Genomic DNA, 19,493 nt, shown 5'->3' on the forward strand with positions numbered 1-19,493 from the left:
GTTTGGAATTAACAAGTGCCTGGAGATTAATAGAATCAAGGTGTGTGCCCAGTACGACGGCAAAGTGCTCTGAAGGAAACTGAGGAAGCACTTTCTTCTAATGTGATGCTCACATAGAATGAAAAACTGAATAATAACTAATCCACAGGTGATATCTAACTTCCTTTATAGTTGTAAGACTTGGATTTGCTGCTGTCCCACATTTCAGTAATTTAATAGTGCTTCAGTATTTTAGTTATTCGTAACTAATGTAAAGTTTTCCAAAGGTCCATGCAACCAACTCCGAAGCAATGACTGGCAATATGGCTCAGCTAGTCCACAAGGACAGAGCAGACAACCACAGGTAGGTACCGTATTTCCCCGAAAATAAGACCTAGCCGGACAATCCGCTTTAATGTGTCTTTTGGAACAAAAATTAATATAATACCCGGTCTTATTTGACTATAATATAAGACCAGGCCTTATATAAGACCGATTGTCTGTTAATTTTTGTTCTAAAAGATGCATTAGACTGATTGTCCGGCTAGGTCTTATTTTCCGGGAAATAGGGTATGTATCTACTTCACGGCATCATGGTAGGGGTGGTGGTGGTGGTGCTTTCACAACTATGGCACATTAAAGAAACATTGCTAGTATCCACTGAAGCTGGAACAACACAGTACAGCATTTAGATACTGAAAGTCAGCAGCCAGGGTGCAGACAGGCTACACCAGCCTTAAGAGGCATTGATAACAGTGGTCTGGGGAAACTCGGGAGATTAAAAGATTAAAACTGCCAAGGTCAACCTTGCTTGAGAAAAACAGACATCAACGAAGGGTCGCTTGTGTGTGAGTTTTTCCTGGTAAAAAGGACCAGGGACCATGTGCTGTGAACTACAGGTCATCAGAGCAAGAAACAGGGTGCTCCTTATCGGTTACAGCCACCTCAAAATTATCTCCACCGGGAGTGACTGTATGTTTTTCTGAAATCCTAAGCCATAACGCTTGTAAAATTCATTAGCAATTATAAGGGTCTTGTATATTTATTCTATCATGTTTATCTTTTACTGACTTGTCTTAGCTTTCCCAGCAAATATAAGCTTTTGACTGTAGGTAGGGACTACATTTCATATTTTTTTGTTTTCTCTTAGCGAGAAAGAGGGAAGGGAAAAAGGGAGCATCAAGGATGCTTCCTGGGCAGGATTATTTACCGAGCTAGGAACACAGGCGCTGAAGCTGGTGGCTGATGACTGTGGGGGCATGTACATACCTGGTGAGTTCTGTTCTGTACACACAGAGTTGAAGTGTTTTTAGGATTCTGAATCTTTGCTGTCTGGTAGGTAACTGGTCACAGAGGCATGAGCTCACCAGTAGTTTCAGTTGGATCTGAGATCCTTTACATTAATACTAACCTTTGTCCAGGTGTCATTAAATGGCCCTGCTATAATAGCTAACTTTATAACTACAGTAATAAAATCACTTTTGACTGTGTGTCTAAATTATCCAGCTTCTTAACCTTGTTTGATTTTCTCTAGAAATTTTCTCAATTGGACCTAAGTTTTAGATGAATTTTAATTTCCTATCATTTGAGTATTTAATTTTAAAAAGAGCTTTATAAAAACTAATTCATCACATATTTTGGAACTGCCTATTTGATTTCATGCTTATTCTGCTCAACAATAGGACGCTCTGTAACAGCTGAGTGAATCAATTTATCAATCAGAAATATTTCACTGTCACCACTATAGAGCATTAAGATCAAAGAGCATTAAGGACTGGTCAATGGGAGGAAGGGCTGTAGGAGAGGGAAACTTGACTTCCAGCTACCTGGACAAGTTTTGCGTTTCTCTCCTTGGTGAGAAATGGCCTGCACGACCTTGACCGCTTTGTCTTTCTAGCCTCAGTTCAATGCCTAATTCTTAAGGGTGTGGTAAAAGGATAAGATAATATTCATAAAAACTTGGAAAGGCATAGTTTAAGAATGATGTGTTATTTCACAACCCTATCTTTCATGATTTACTCAACATTGGTTTTCTAGAGCAGAGGTTACACACAGAACTCACGTACTTTGTCAATACTGTACTACTTAAATTCCCGAAGGAAAGCATTCCTGTGGTTACTATAAATGGTGACTGGTCAACGCTTATGTTATCTTAGAGTAAAAGACAGATCAAATAAAGATGTGGCAGAGAGCTGAAATGACAATTTTAAGAGTCTAGAATTTGGAATTGCTATTCAGGTAGTCTCTCCAATATATGCTCTCTACCAGTAAAACTGCTTGGTGGCAAATTCAACATCACTGATAACCAAAACATATTCTCGACTTGTTAGTCGAGATCAAGAGAGACAGTGAATGTCTGGACAGGAGCTAATTACTGGCAGAAAAAGGTAGCCCCAGGAAAACCAAACGGGAAAGTCAGAGAACACTTTAGACAGAGTAGACCAAATAGTTAAGAGCTGTAAATTCATGTCTTGATTCTCTTTAAATACGAGAAAACACAAAAATGCATTGTCAGCACCCCTCTTCAAGGTAATAAGAGTTGTTGCTATTGTTTGTCAGACAATATTCTGAAATTATGTTCCCTAATTTCCTCCTTCTGGTCCTTAAAATACCAAACATGTAAGTATATTCTAGGGCCTGGATGAGTCTGCTGACAAGTCCTTGCTCTCTGTACGCTGGGAAATGCATCTACCCTCGGCTAGTTCACATCCGTGTACCTTCCATATCCCTGATAAAAGGCTATTATTATTCAGAGTGGATCTAAATATGATAGAAGCAGTTGAGTATTATAGCTCCTATTTCTCTTCAATTTAACTAGATTGTCAAATTTATTAAATTACAATTAAATATAATTATCAAGGAGAGTCTCATGTTCACTCTTTCCCATATTTGTACCCTGCAGGCAAGTGTATAGAGGAAGCCGAAATATTATCAGACAGTTACTTGGTGAGTGGGAAGTTAGAGCAAAGGGACATAAAGCAACACTTCCACATGCTCTCTAGGAATGTAATGGGATCACAAAACAGACATTTCTGTCAAACTATATACTTCTGAAGTTTTGTTTCCACCAAATTAATTTTTATTTCTATCATTCCACGTTAAGACTATGTGTGCAAGACCAAATACACGACATTTGGTGTTAAACAAAAGGAGGGAGGGTTCAGAGGCTGTAAAAGACATGGGATTTTGGACTGGATGGCAAAAATTTAAAAAACGGTAGTTCCTGAAAGCGGGGGTAGAAATATCCCCAAGTGTTATTAACTAAATACTTATTTGGTGAGAGCACAAATGTAAATTAATCGAATGAGCATGGTAACTAAGAAAAACGTCGAAACAGACTTTAGGAAATGATAGTGATTTTAGATGTGTGCTGGGTTACTTAGTAAAGTATTTCTGGTTCTGGGTTGCAGTCAAAAACAAATGGCTTTGAAAGCCGATATGTAAGCAGTATCTTTCATCCCAGTTTTGTGGTACCTTGGAGAGCACCCTAGCAACCTCCTGTGCTTTCAGTTAGGAGCCCACACTCTTTTTACTGTGTGGCATTCAAAATTTCCTTCTTCCTCTCGCTGCTGTGTTGATTTGAATTCTTTTTAATTGAAAGGTTTTTTTTTTCCTGCTTCTGTGTTGTTTCCTCTTCCCTTTTCAATTCCCTTGAAAAACATCCTAAGAAAATTATTTTCACTATGTAGTAATTTATTGGGTTAGTTTATTCATTACTTATGCTTGAAATGAAGTTTTAGGCAGTGAAGCTACCAAGTTACAAAAGACAACGTCCTGGACATAGAGAAGCTTCACAGTCCAGTGGAGGAGATAGCCAAGTCAAGTGTTACCATGCAGCGTGTTATTTAATAAAAGATAGAAACAAACCATGAGAATAGAGTAAGAATATGTAACATGGCCCCCAGGGAGAAGGTGCTAAGGAGCATGGAGTGTGAGCAGTGGGAAGCTGACAGAAGTTTTATGCAAAAAAAGGTGGTAAGATCAGATTTTATGCTTTAAGGTGGCAGTTCTGGATAATGTGACGCAAACTCTAAAATGATGGGAAACTGGTGGCAGGGAGCTTATACACAGTATTCTCCAAGGGAAGTCGAATCAGTGTGGTTGAACTGGATAGTGTACTGAAAGCAAGAGAAGTCATGGAAGTAGGGATAAGATTGAGGTAGAATAAAGACCGAAGTTGCATGTATATGTGTGTGTGCAGTGTGTATGCATTTGGTTACATTTTGTCTTCCAATATTCCTGAGGAAAAACTTGAATATACAGATGTTTCTGAGTTCACCCCACTCCAGTACATTCACAACAGTATTTCCCGAGAGGTGGGTGGGGATGGTTTTAAAGGACTACCGTGTTTCCCCGAAAATAAGACCGGGTCTTATATTAATTTTTGCTCCAAAAGACGCATCAGGGCTTTTGTTCAGGGAACGTCATCCTGAAAAATCATGCTAGGGCTTATTTTCCAGTTAGGTCTTATTTTCGTGGGAAACACGGTACTAATCCCAAGAGCACCCTAGAGAGAATGGTAAATACAGGAGTACTTTGCTTCTCTCTACTTTAAATTTTTAAATATATATAGCTCCCCCAACATTCATGAGGTGAACAAGTGAGAAACGACATTAAATCTTGTCTAAGCTATCTTAGGAATTCTTTTTTTAATGTTTTACATTTTACAAAGTAGTCTAGGTCCTTTAAATAATTAGTTACATATTTCTTTGGTGTGCCATGATTGTGTTAATTTTAAGTGATTACTATATGACGACAAAAGTAGAATCTGCCGTGTTTAAGGATCGTACGACAGATTTGTATGGTATCAATAATAGAGATGAAGAACCTCAAGAACATGAGAAAAGTTAGGATAGAGAAGATCTCATAAAAATCATGAAAAACTCAGGACACTGTCAGGTATCTGCTTATTTAGATATGTAATATGCCAGTCTCTCTTCTTTTCACCCAAAAAGAAACTAGGAATACTTGTCAAAAACATATCACCTTATTTCATGAGAGAAAACACATTTGTATGGCTGGGATCTGTCATGTGAACTATGAAATGTCTTTTTGTTTGTTTGTGTCAGCTCCCCATGCCTCCTGTAGATCACCCCGCCACATACACACTGCCCTGCAAGGTCGTGGTGGGGGGTTTTGTTTAGTTCATTGTTATTACAAAAGAAGCGTATTCCCATTGTAATGGGAATCTTGTCTGGACTCTTGTCTGGACAAATCTGCTATTCTGGTTTTCTTAACCCATCTCTACCGTGTTTCCCTAAAAATAAGACCTAGCCAGACAGTCAGCTCTAATGTGTCTTTTGGAGCGAAAATTAAAAATTAATATAAGACCCAGTCTTAATTTTTGCTCCAAAAGATGCATTAGAGCTGACTGTCCAGCTAGGTCTTATTTTCGGGGAAACACGGTAGCGAAAGTTACACTGCGAGGCTTTCCTGGCAAAGTGTCTCAAGACAATTTAATAGACATTGGAATGAACACCTCTAAACTGTGCTAACTAGGATATGAATTATCTGTTTGAAATGTGCAGAGTTCCCATTTGTTAAGAGTGTAACTAAAACCACATTAAATAGGCAGAAGATTCCCCCAACTTCTTTCACTGGAAAACTAAAGTTTTGATGATTAACCACTATACATGCACAAATCTCCACACTCCCACATTCAGTTTTTAACATTGTTATTCATACTCTACCACCACATAAAGAGAAAGCTACAGATTCAAATCTTGTAAAATCTCAATCTTGAATATACAAAAATCCCTGTATACAATGGAAATAGAGAAACTCTACGTAACGGTAATTTTTAATCTTAAACATCTACTTTCAAAACAACTTTTATTCCATTTACTTTACAAAGAATAATAGTTTAATAATTCCCCTGAAACAGGACCAAGACATGCAAAAAAGCTGCATTCCAGATTTCAACTGTAGTTCTAACATCTTAATGTCCGACTGACGAGTAAAACAAGATTGGCTGCCCGATGTCCCAGGCTAATATAAACTCATCTGCCTGGCTTTCAAAGTTCTAATCAATATAAAAAGCTTCCTCCACAGCTCCCAATCTGATTTTCTCCCTCCGTCCCTATTCCTCACACTAAAGTAACTCCAATCAGGTGCTTTCACTCCTAGCTTTCGTTTACTGAGCACTCGCAAAGAGCCTGGCAGTGCTAAGTGTTCTACATACAAAATCTCATTTATGCCTCAGAGCAAATCTCTGCGGTAGGTAGTATAAGCCCCCTTTTATAGGTAAGAAAACTTGGGATCAAAAAGGGTCAATAACTTGTTCAAGCTTTAAACCAGGCCCATCAAGTTCTGCCTCTTAAACTTGGGCTATTCTCTCTCTGCGCCTCCCCTACTCTTTAGGACTCACATTCTCCAGCACTGAGTCAACGACGACTTCTATTTCACAATGAAGGTTTACACACTTCAAATGTAATTTTTTTACTGATAATTTCATAATATAATTTCTTTTCCTAAAAAGCAATGATGAGTAAAACTAAATTAACAGCTGGGATTTAATTAAGTCAGAAAGTTTCAACTGAAAAGAAAATTATTAGATAAAACCCCTCATTCATTCTAATTCTAGGTTGAGTCAAGAATAACAAAGTGGTATAGAGGTTAAGTACAATGGTTTGGAATCATGAGGATTAGGACAGCTCATTATATAAGGAGGGCCAAGTCTCTTAAACTCCCCCATTTCCACGTTTTTCATTTTAAAAATGAAAGATTACAATGGGACCAACAGTGTTTAATCAGTGGGTTAATCAAAACCTCCTATGGTCAGTGTGAATGTCCTTAACACTACAGAACTGGACACTTAAAAATGGTTACGATGGTAAATTTTATGTTATGTCTTTTGCCACAATAAAAAAAAAAAAAAAAAAAAAAAAAAAGATTTGAACAAATGAACTTTAAAATGCAAGAAAAATAAAAAAATAAAATTTAAAAACTCCAAGCCAAAAAAACCCTCCTGTGTTACATTTTGAAAATTTGTAGCATGCGCAAGCCTCACTCTTATTAACGGATTCATTCAGGATTTCTGGTGCAGGACCCGGGCATTTGTATTCTTGAAAGGTTGGTTCTGACTGAGACTGATTACATCCAATGAGCCCCAGAACTCTCTGTGTTCTAACTTGTTCATAGTAGAACAAGCCTGCATACAACAGAAATAGATATTATGAATAATGTACTTTGAAATTAGAATAAAAGTAACTGCTCAAGCCCATCTTTGCAAAAGTATCACCACATTCATATGGTTCATAATAAAAATTTAACAAAATGGACTTGTTTTAAATAAAAGGAATTAAAAATGACAACCAGTTCTTTTTCCTTTAGAAAATGCTACAATGCAAAATTGAGACCTAAGGTTTTTAAGGCCTTATTATTCAATAAAGGGTTGTTACTGTATTTCTCAATGTTCAGATATAATTAGTGTATTTGTCTCACATTTAATAAGAAACTTGCATTTTTAATAGACAGGGTTGAAAAGAGGTCTAAAGGGCTTTCAGACCAACATCCTCACTTTACAGATAAAGAGAAAAAAGAATGGTATTTCCAGTATACACCAAGTTGAAAGAAATTTAAAGTGCCAAATAATCCCTTATCACTCCATATTGCTGATCAAATAAAGTTGGCAAGAGTACAATTAACATTGTAAAACCACTAGTCAAAAAACAATAGTATTCTTACATACCTATAAAAAGCTTCAGATTTAAGATTTAATACTAAAAAAAAAAGGATTTTTTCACATATTTCAGCTACAAAGTCTAACATCATATGACTTGGGTTTATGCTTTTACACTTGAATACAAATGTCTGGTGAGAAGAATTCACAGTCCTTGGGGAAAAAATAACTCCACAACTCAGAAAATGGCAGAAAGCTATACCATTTTCCATTTTTCCACTCCATTTCCCTTATGCAATTTCCCTGATTCCCACACCTTGTTAAGACATAGGGTCCCTGAATAAATTCCAAAGAATCCGCAGAATCAAAGAAGAAAATTATGGATTAGAATAACTCCTTTAAAAAAATAGGGTCATAACAACTGAAGGGCTAAATATCAACTTGAAGACAGGATCACTAAAATATATTCAAGACGATAGATTATAATCTTACTACACTGATCTAGCCACCAGTTTAGAATGGATAATGACAAGAAACAAATTACAGCGTTGAAATTTACAAAGAAATAATAATTAGGTTTTCAGAAAAATGTTCTACAAAAATGTGATATAACTAAGGGAACAAATGAAGCCAATGAACAAGCCTTTACCAACAAACATTTCTAATTTTATAAACATCAGCCCAAAAGGCAGAAATAGCTTGACAGCCAAAGAAATAAGAAAAAAATTAAAAGATAATCTAGACCAACTACTAAGAATAACATTTTAAATATAAAATGCCATTAGAAATGATCAGAAATCGTTTCAATCAGCCTACATTAATTACATGTATATGAGTTTAAAAAGGCAGCTGTCTAAAATATATTGCTCATATCATTTCTAACCTGTATCATTATAATCCCGCTGTTCCTCAAACACTTTACAACAGGAATCACTTTATAATACAAAATTTCTTTATACACCTAGTTTCTAGAGACCACAGTATGAATGTTGAGCAACATCTATGCTGTTCTTTCTTTGTCCGGAAAAAGGAAATACCAACATCCTTCCCAGAATCCCAACTACTATAATAACCTTCATTGACTGACAGTGTTGCTTTCACACTTACGTCTCAAGAAAAGAGCAAACAAAAATGACTAAATCATTATTCTTTTTAGGAAGTACTCTCAGCATACAGTTTTACTCTAAAACAATTATGAAAAACTAAGTATAGAAAGCAGGTATTATGAAAATATAAACATATCTTGTTTAGTTGAATATATTTTTTTATAGGTAATAATCCAATGAAGAAAACTTAGGCAGGGGAGTATCAGATTAGTAAAGGCAAAGAGTTACAAGGCAGTACTGCATCCAAAAACTGAAGCACAATTTTGAAGCCACAACTTCTAGTTATCTAAGAGATTTCATCTGGAAAGTATCATAAAAAATAACCGATTTTGATTATCATGTGCATTTATAGTACACCCCAAAATTCTACCCCGTTTGTGGATTTAAAATATTAAAAACTAGATACCAAGCATTTAAAACAGTTTTTCACAACAAAATTTATTAGAAGAATAGTGGTTTTGAAAAGTCTAGCATCCAGTGAGAACTACCATACACAACATTACAGCTGGGAATGTTTCTCCAAAATGTCATGGTCAAATAATACAATGGAACCATTAAATCTTACACATGCACGAAAGAACTAGCGCTTTTGACATACAATGCAAAAAAACAAAAAGGGGGACCACATGGATTAAAGTTTTAAGTACTCATCACATACATTAAGACACAGCTTATTTTAGTCCAGTCAAAAATCAGAACTGCATTAAAAATTTAATGTAGTGCAATCAAACCAAAAAACTTAATTTGTGATCATAAGTGCTCTACTACATAAACATTGATCATAGCAAGGAACAAAAGTTCAAATCACACAGTACAAAAAAAATCTGTAAATAAATATAAACTACAGTACAAGAGAAATATTAAATTATACAATTCCGTTAAACTGTAAACAGTATATTGAAATGAGGTCCATAAGAGTAAAGGGGGTTCCTGTTTTGTCGCATGACACTTGAACTTCTAGAAATCTGAATGATGCCATTTTCCTATCGTCAAAGGCTATGGGTTTTATATATGGAGAATTCCTTTTTAGATGTAAGATATCAAATATTAAAGCAGAGGAATAATCTATTTTGTTAACTACAGATAGTACTGTAGAAAACAAAAGGAATATTAATGAATAAAGACCTCTAGTAGACAAGTATTAACATTAAAGATGCAAAGGGCTAAAATACTCGAATTAGAACTTCGCATCAGAAGAAACTTGTCACCGAGGACTTCAAGGCTACAAAATATACTGACAAAATTGTCTGCTGATATGCAGACCCAGACCTCTGCCAATTTTTTGACATTTACATACTCGTGTTACAACACCAACTTTGGCAGAATCACTACTAATAAACTCAGAGCACTCCTGGCCCAATGGTTCCATCACAGTGGCCAGTGCACAGAATTCGCTAAAGACATTGCATAAACTAGAATGTAGAGGTCAGACACCCAAGGACCAGTGCTTGAATTTAGTAGTAGTATGGTGAAGAAGCAAGAGCCACATCAAAGAGGGACCGCATCTGTATTCTTCAGAAGCAGCAAGGAATGTTGTTTAATTGTGCTGGCTATTAGTGGCATTTAAAAACATAGTTTAAGTGTGTGTGTGGTGCATGTGCTGGCTATACATTTATGCACATTTTGTTTTTTAAATACACTGTTAACAGGAACCCCCATATTATCTGCTCAGTAGTAATAACTGAATATATAGAATGCCACTATAAGAGTGTGAGGCACCGTGTGCTGGAGAGTTATATGCAGCTTTAAAATCTGTTTGGCTGAGTTATACCTGGATACCTGAACTGAGTTTTTAAGTTGACATTCATCAAGGATGTGCTACCAGCACGTCGAAATAAAAGCAAAACAGAAAAATAGAAGTCACTGCTAGGTTTAAGAATAGCATCAAAGTACCTGAATTGAGTGAGAATAGTGTGTAAACTGTCCCTGAGGGTTTTTAAACAGTGTGTACAAGTTGGATTCCTAAGAACATTAGTTTTATTTAACAGTGTGGACTGATAAAATACCAATGTCTGACAGTTTAAAGTGGAGGTTATAACGAATTATATGCAAACACTCCAAATGTATAGTTTATACGTTTCTTCTCAAAGCAGCAGTAAGCTGCTGTAAAGTATACATCCCATCAGAACAAGCAACATGTGGGAGTCAGATAAAGGTTTCTTAGTCTGGTTTTCTGACAGCACAGCATATCAATGACTATATCTTTCCTAGATCAGAATGTAACTAATTTCGACTAGCAATATAGGATTAGACTTTTAATCAAACACTTTGCTATTACATACTAAAATTCCTTAAACTTACTAATGCTGGTATACTAACCTAGTTAATTATCCCCCCCTCATTTTAGAAATATACCCTTCCACAACTTAAAAACATTAAGATCCATTTTCAGTCCTCTGATGTAAAAAGCATGTCAGTGAATTAATATTAAAAATTTACACAGTAAAAAGGCTTGAATTTCAGCCAAAGATTCTAAATACTGCTCATTCCCTGAAGACTTAAAGGGAGAGAGAATCCCTACCCAATTTCCCAGCAATTTACTTTTTCTAAAATGGTCTGACACAATTTTTCATTTTGGGGGATCATCCCCTCACCTCCTCTCAAATTCCAATTCTTAAGCCTGAAATACTTAATGAAATGGGAAAAAAACGAAGCAATCACTTGGAATTGCTTAAAAGGTACAAAATGTTAGTCTTTTTTTAATAAGACAAGATGTATATAAATGTGATTTGACCCCATATTATGTAGTATGTTTTATATTTTTAAGTAATCACCCTAAAACTTACAGTACCTAAGACTCTGAAGATAAATTAAGACTTTAGTGTTGTAACAGAAAAAGTGCTGAATTATCCCTTTTGTAGTACTTAAAACATTTCAAACAAGTGCTTTTCTAGTGACAGTAAAATTTACTATATACCCTTCCACCAAGCAGGAAAAAAAATGTCACCTGGATAAAAGAAAACTTTTAGGAGTGTAGCACCAGGTATTTACCACATAACAGATGTTGTTTCACTCATTCTGAGGGGGTAAAAATAGTCTAGATTGAAAATCTATTTGGCTATTGAATGTTAAAAATCCCTGCTCTACTGTGTCAGTGTCCTGTGTCCAACCCCCCCGCCCCCAGTCCCCTTACACACTATCCACTGAGACTCTAATCTCTGAAGAGATTATTTTAAAATTTGTTTTCAGGACATACCTGAGAAAGGGTGCAATTATGCAGAACAAGGAATCTAAGACTGTACTAATACTGGTTATAGGTTTATAAATTCTTTCCCAAATCTAAAAAGTCTAAGAGGTATGGATCTTCAAATATGTCTTACTGCTTTCAATTTTTTTTGGTATGTGTGTAGGGTCATTTCCAGTGTTGAAAAGATCATCTTGAGTCTGTTCAATGACAGTTCAAGATGGGGTAGAGTTCATTTCCATATTCAAACAATAAAAATTAAATAGTATGATTATAATATCTGCAACATCCAATAAATCTATGATTAACTAAAAGTGCTTGCTTTTCGGCTTTTATTGATATAGCTTTAAATGAACTGGAAACCTTAAAATTACCCCCAATAGTTGCAGAATTAACTCACGTTACTGTTTGTCAAATCAACATTAGCCTTGATTTTCACTTTCAAACAATCTGAAAGACTTTTCTGACTATCACATGAAGATGGCCCAACTTTACTACATTATCTATCCTGCGACTCATTTTTCGCATTGTAGGACAGAATCTTTAGGCTTTTCTCAAGTCTTCATACTTGCCCATCCTACTTTCCACCCCTCTCCCCCAATCTCCTTCATAACACTTAGGGCACACAGCTACAGGGCTAATATCTGCTCCTTTAAAAGGCAACTGTGAGATTATCTGGGAATAAGAGACAGGATATGCAAAGAATTTCCTCTATTTTCTCTTCAGTCACCATGTTCACAAATCCTACTCAAGTCTCAAGGACAGAATGAATCCCCCCACCCAACCCCCCAAAAACAACTGAGACGACTTTGGAGGTCTGCATTCCTTGTACCACAATTATACTTTTTTCCTTTTCAGTAGTTTGAAAGCAATTAGATTTTTAAAAAATCCTCACATAGCTTAATAGTCTCCTAAATGGGCTAAAGCCATTACATTTTTAACAACACTGGCCTGACCATAGTATTAATGAAGACCTAACTGCAATGGAAAGGTAACAAGGAAAACAATCTTTGATATCTTCATGAACATCAAAATTGAACCTATAACGTTCAATGTCTCCTATAAAAGATTAAGTGGAGCAATTCAGTCTATTGCCATATTCTATTACCAATGACAGCAACCTGAATATATAGAAAAGGGTGGTTCATATGAAAACAACCTCTGGAATTTAAAGAGTAATTACAAAAGCAAAAATATGTGGTTTCAAAATTAAATCCACAGGGGTAATAGCTGTTAGAGATGATGACACCGGCTGTCATGTATCTGTCAGAACTACTTAAAATTTCAGGTTCTGACATTGGGCTGACTCATTAATTTGTTTTATAAAAATACCTAACTGAATCCAAACTTCACTATTCTGGGTCAATGAAATGTAAGAGAATCACGAAGGCTTAGAACAGGCCTTGCACCGTGTGCTTACTTGGGGCGGAGGGAGAACACAGCTCACTAGCAGCTCCCAGGCTGCTATGTACTGCCTAACGAGAGAAGGTAGTTATGATATGGGCCTTTGCAGGTAGTTACTTTTAGTCTAATTTAGAGTTCTCTCCAGAAAATTGGGAACTAAACTTCTCATTGTGCCTTACTGTTTTACTATCTGATCCCATACAGCTCATATTACAGCTCAGGTAAAATGTTGGAGAATGGAAATGCCAATTGGTTGAGGTAATGGTTTATATAAGATAACCAGAATTCTAAAAGCACTTCAATATCGTAAAGTAAAAGTGTACCAAATCAAGCTAATACACATTTCACACTTGTTGAGCTTGCGCACCAGAACTGAATAGTAATTACTTTCACATAAGGACCCCTATTACCACACAAAGCCTTACTCATATCCATGATCTGCTGCAGTAAAGGTTCATCAAGCAACACCTAAACTTCAGAACAACAACAAACTTAATAGTAAAAAGTATTACACACAAATATAAATTATTTTTCCTGAAAGAGAGACCTTGTCCTTCATGGTATTTGGGGAACAAAAATAAGTGTACAGCTCATCACATAGTTCAGTGTCACTTGTAAGCCTACTGAACAAAGCAATATAATACATTACTGTCAAGCTTGATGACTCTACTGTCTCAGAAATGAGAAAGCTAATGATAAAAATACCAACTAGGTATCCTTCCACAGAATTAGTGTTTTTTATTTTATAGTGCCATAGCTTATCTACTCTATAATGTCAATGTTCTCTCATAAAAAATGCCAAGAACTGATTTTGAATAATGTCTCCTCAAACACTAGTTTGAGTAATATCATATAGTTTGAGTATGTCATCATCCGCCTACTGAAAAATGAGAGGAGAAAAGGCTTTTGTGACAAAAACAGTTGTGAACTATACTTTCCCATACCATAAAAATGGTCAACTGTTGTTTTGGCCATGCAAAACTCTGATTAGCAGAAATTAAGCATGCGAATAGACCAATCTCTATTACACACTTATGAGGACATCCCCAAACTAGAATATCTACACTGAAAGTGCCAATACAGAATAGTGGCAAATCAAGAGAGAAATCAAATATTAAGGGATCACTGCGGCACCAAGACTGACAGCCAGCCATGTGATGAGCCACCTCCAAGAAATACATGGTATAATGGAACTCTGAACACAAAATTTAACATTAAAAGTGCACCTGAATATTACAAACTAACTTTACAAAACCTACAATAAGGTAAAATATATATCTTTTGAAATATTCAGCAGCTTTCCGTATTTTTTTTAAAGGTTTTTTTTTTTTTTTTTTTTGAGAGGCTCATGGAATTTAAAAGGGACCACTATCTAATTTCAACCATGCTTCACAAAACAATAATGGCTATTTTATATTGCAGTTACCAAAGTAATGCAATTAGTGCTTTAAAATAATCTACACTAAAAAAAAGAAAGAGAGAAAGAAAGAGAGAGAAAGAGAGAGAGAGAGAAAGAGAGAGAGAGAGAGAGACAGAGACAGAGACCTTTGGAGGAAATATGCTTATTCAAAGCTTCTTGGAAAAGAAAATTTACCTGAATATCAAGTCATGACTGATCTCAAGTGTAATGTTTAAAAGCTTCACAGACATGAATATTACAATCTTCAGGTCTCAGGACTTTTAATCTGAGAAAGTTTAGAGTTTGGTTTGTTTTTTAAATTCATTTTCTAACCAAAACAAATAATAGAAGTACTCAAATTTTCACTATTTACAACTCTCAGCCTACAATCTGAAATGACACAATACAAATTCTCTTATTTAAACTGCAGCATTAAAGGGTAGGCACACCATTCTTCTGCTGCTCGATTGTCATCCACTGAAACACACATAGAAAATATTTATGTTAGTAAAATGAGATCACTCCATGTACACTACAATGACAAAATTTACATAACTCAACTCATACGTCACTTTATAGACTACCACACAGGATTAAACCTCTCTGAACAGTAAAACTCTACAAAAGTTGAAATTTTAGGGCCAAATTTTTAAATGGGCCTTTAATGAAACCTTTCTGAGAGGGGATAAAAGCAAGCACAAATTAATTGCTCAAAGGACCTTTCTGTAGCAATCTTGGGCTACTGAGTACCCCAAGCATCATGCAAAAAGGCACCATGACTACAATTAATTGTGTGTGACAAATTATTGAGTGTGGAACAAAGGAGGCATTTCTTCATAAGCTTAGCCCTTTGCTTTCAGCAAACTTTTAACAACTTCCTTCAACTGCAGATGAAAACCATACATTTCATAGAGTATTTTTATTGCAACTTCCAGCTAGGCTAGAAAATACTGCAGAGTCATATACTCCTCTGAAATCAAAACTGCTTTTTCTGTTGAGAAGTCTAGAGAGCTAAGAGAAAACAGGCTCAGTCATCTACTGATTAAACTGCTACACAAAATAACCAAACCAAAAGAGGAACCCAAGCCCAGGCTACATCAAGAATGAGCAGTGCATGTATTTTAATAACAGCAATGGTGTGCCTAACCTTTGAACACGTAAGTTGCTGAGGGAAAACTATCCACAACCTAATTAACTGCTCCAATGTTTCCAGTCAAGAATTTATGCCTTGGGAATATCTGGACCTACTTCTCTTTAAACTGTTGGCATTCACCTGAAATCATCAGCCTTAATTTAATACTCCAAGTTTGATTTCATTTTATACAAAAACTACAATGATTTTTTTGTTTTCGGTTAAGCATTTAGAAGGGCCTGACCATCTTTCTCAGTAGATTAGAATACAGGGTGTATGTTGTATGGATTTTGTTTTGCACAAACAGTTTGGTTATAATGCAAAATTAAATTTCATAGGCTTTATCAGTTCTTTTTGCCAAAAACTGTAGAAAATAAATGTTCCCAACTTAATTACTATGATTTTAAAAGCCCATGTGAAAAAAAAGCTTAGATGTTCTTCAAGGAGTGCTTATATAAACATGATCTGAAAGGTCCTGAACTGTGTGCTACACAACCATAAAAAATAAGCAAATATCAGAAAGTTATAAAGGGGCTGTTATGTAGGATGCCAAAAAGAAAAAAAGACTCAAAGCAATGAATTAAATAAAAACTAAAAAACCATCAACCCCTCCCCTCCTGTACTAGTATCTGGATTAGTTTAAAAAGAAACTAATGATCTTGATTACTGATTGAATTATTAGAATTGAAATGCAACCTAAATCATATTAGGTTACCTTGGGGTTGTGTTTTTTTCTTTCACCATAAACATGGATCCTTCATTCATATGGATACTTGGGCAGACTACTGAGGCTGTAAATTCTAGATACCACGTTCACAATATTATAATTACTTACACACATTTCTTTTCCCATTTCTCCCATTCCCCAATAAACAGATCTTGTATATTTTTTACTAGTTGCTGCAACAACATTCAGTCGTTAGAACATGATCAAATTCGTAAAAGGATTTAAGAATATAAAGAAACTTAGTTTGCTAAAATGAGGCATCCTCTCCTGTTTTATGTAATGTACCCTGACTGCTCCTGAGTAAGAACGGAGCTCGTCCTCTATGAAATAAGGCTATATCCTCACTTGTTGGTGAGACCAAATTCTACCCTTAGAAAATCCCAAATGAAATTACAGCAAAGGTAGTGTTACAAAGTAATTAACCATAGCATTTCTGAAGGTAGTGTGTGCACATTTCCCACCTCCTTCCCCTCTGGGTGAGCACTAAATAGATCGCTAACTTGTTAAGTAAATTTAACAATGAGAAAAAAAATCCTAAAATGTGATTTGACCCAAATAATTCTTTATCATCGAATTACGAAATTCCTTACATTCTAAAGTTCAGTGTTCTTAAAGAGTTTTTTTCTTTAGTTTAATCCTTCAATTAGTTGAATTGTAGAAGAAAATATGAATAATTTTATAAGATGGCTTTCCAATTGCAATGAAAAAGCTCCCAGTATGACAGAGGTGGCTTCTAAAAGGGGGCTTTTTTTTTTTTCCTTTTAAAGAAAGGCAAATATAACTTAAAAAAAAAAAAAAGAAAAGGAAAGGAAAGAAGAGCATGCAGGCTCTACAGGCAAGGAGTCCACTTCCATGTTATCTGTTCTCTGTGAGGTAACTCAATTCTCTTGTAGAGAAACATGCAAAAGGCCAAACAATATCCCGAGCCATACAGCACATGAAAAATTTAAAATATGCAACATTCAGAATGCACTTTTCACCTCTGTACACACAAGTCAATGCAAATTCTGCAAAGAAACAAGTGTCACAGTAAATGAAGTTAGGTGCAAGCAATGACAGCAGTAGTGCTCACCCAGTTTGTACAGTAATTGGCACTCTACAGTATTCCTACTCATTTTTTGATTCATTTGCACTTTGTGCTGCCTCTCCCTGGGGATCTAATTCAATCTTTACAGAAACATCTGGCCCCTCCGACCTCATTAATTTCATCTTTTTCTTTGGAGGGTTTTTCAAAGTGCCCAGCCTCTCCTTCACTTTGTACTCCAGTGTACTGTGGGGAATCCCATAAATACTCTGAGCTTTGGAAACACTCATTTTTCCACTCATAACCACTGAGATTGCTTCCTCCAGTATCTCACTGTTGTACTGTCTGTAACGCCCTCTTTTCTTCCGAGGCTGCTTGGAGCCAGGGTCTCCTTCTTGATCCGAGGTGGGATATGGCTGTCCAGAGGTAGACTGCTCAGCATCTGAGCCCCAAGAATCGGGTCCAGCATCTAACATGCTTTTTCTATTTTGTTTTGGAAGAATAGCCCTCAATTTTTTACTAAGCGCGCTCTCCGTTTGTGAACCCATTACCAAAGAGCTATAGCTGTACTGATCACCAGTGCGAGACTCCCAAGAAAGATCCATTCCTCGAACTTGTGGTATCTTTAAATCTACAGGAGATGAATGGCTCACATCCTTTTTTCCATCTTGTTTTGTTTGAAGTGCCATTTTTGGAAAGGCAGAGTTTTCTGCAAGAAAAGGAAGGTCACTGATGTTGCTGAGTGCACCATTTCCCCTGAACTTCATACGGCTGAGGTTGAACTCATAATGTGGTTTTGCCCAAGAGGCTTCCCTGGATAATATTAAGTGTTGTCCATGATTCTGTAATCCAGATGGCCCAAGGCTGGCAGCTGTGGACAATTGGTTTCTGCTCAGTAGTTCTTCACTAATCTGCAGGGATCGAGCCAATGGAACTTTGAGTGATGTGGAGTGTCCAAAACCTTCCCTGGTTCCATCCTGTAAGCTTCTTGGAGGTACCCCATCACCACTCCGAAGTCCGTCTGGGCGGTACTGGCTGGGTCTCCCAGGTCGCCTAATTGGATGGAAGGAAACTGATGTGAGCAGGACTTGCACAGGTAGGGAGGGATGGGTGAGGGGACCACTCCTTTATTAGAAGGCCTTGCTTGGGTAACATCACTTTGTGTTTGTGTTATTTATTTATTTTTCTCTAAAATTAAAAAAAAAAATGGTCTCAGCAGTTAGTTTTAAAACGTGTTCACAAAAAAACAAAAAGGAAAAAAGAAAAAAAACCAGGAGCTTTTTGGGCAAAGAAAAATTAAACCTGTCAGCTGGTCTCTGGTTGGGTTCACAAATTTTCGGAGAAAAAGTTTCGCGCAACTGTCTGAAAATAGCACCTTAATTATTAATTACAAAGTAATCATCAAGTCTCCATAGATCTACACACAATTGTGTTACCAACGTGACGTTACCACTAAACAAGTACAGTAATAAAAGAGTAAGCCAAATTATTTATTTTAACGCAACACATCCAACATTCATGACAATCAGCTATAAAACTGGAACCATTTACATTGGTGGAACCCAGAGATAACTGCTCATTTATCCCACAAACAAGTTGATGTTCATTATCAAAAATCAGACAACTCCAAATAACATTTCTTATTTTGCTTGGGAAAAAAATATGCTACCAGCCCCAACAGGAAAAAAACAAACTAACAAAAAAAACCCAACCCAAACCAAAATACCCATCGCATTATAACTTACCACACTTCTTCATTTTAAAACACTATTAGTTCCAGATACATGACTACCACAGATTCTCCATTTGAAATAAGCCAAGCTTTAAAGAAACTGCACTTTATTTTCCCCAAACCTTTGTTCCTTAAGTTCTAGTGAAAGTAATTATTGTCACAGGTATATATATAATCAATTTTGT

At 36.1% G+C, this 19,493-nt stretch overlaps 1 protein-coding gene across 18 annotated transcripts in view; it reads right to left on the minus strand.

Moving 5' to 3' along the window:
* Positions 1–19,493, minus strand: part of LCOR (ligand dependent nuclear receptor corepressor) — a 126,709-nt gene that overhangs the window by 18,194 nt on the left and 89,022 nt on the right. For 5 of the 18 annotated variants that reach the window (XM_074339289.2, XM_074339291.2, XM_074339290.2 and 2 more), the window contains one exon: positions 9,119–18,629. The exons of the other annotated variants lie outside the window; for them this stretch is intronic. In XM_074339289.2, the coding sequence (XP_074195390.1) occupies positions 17,660–18,629 (970 nt within the window). In that variant the 3' untranslated portion in view covers positions 9,119–17,659. Of the gene's footprint in view, positions 1–9,118; positions 18,630–19,493 lie in introns of those variants that run through there. 18 annotated transcript variants of the gene reach the window in all.

This window comes from Rhinolophus sinicus, chromosome 15 (genome assembly GCF_057876585.1).
Source record: "Rhinolophus sinicus isolate RSI-liver-muscle chromosome 15, RSI-T2T, whole genome shotgun sequence".
Classification (NCBI taxonomy): domain Eukaryota; kingdom Metazoa; phylum Chordata; class Mammalia; order Chiroptera; family Rhinolophidae; genus Rhinolophus; species Rhinolophus sinicus.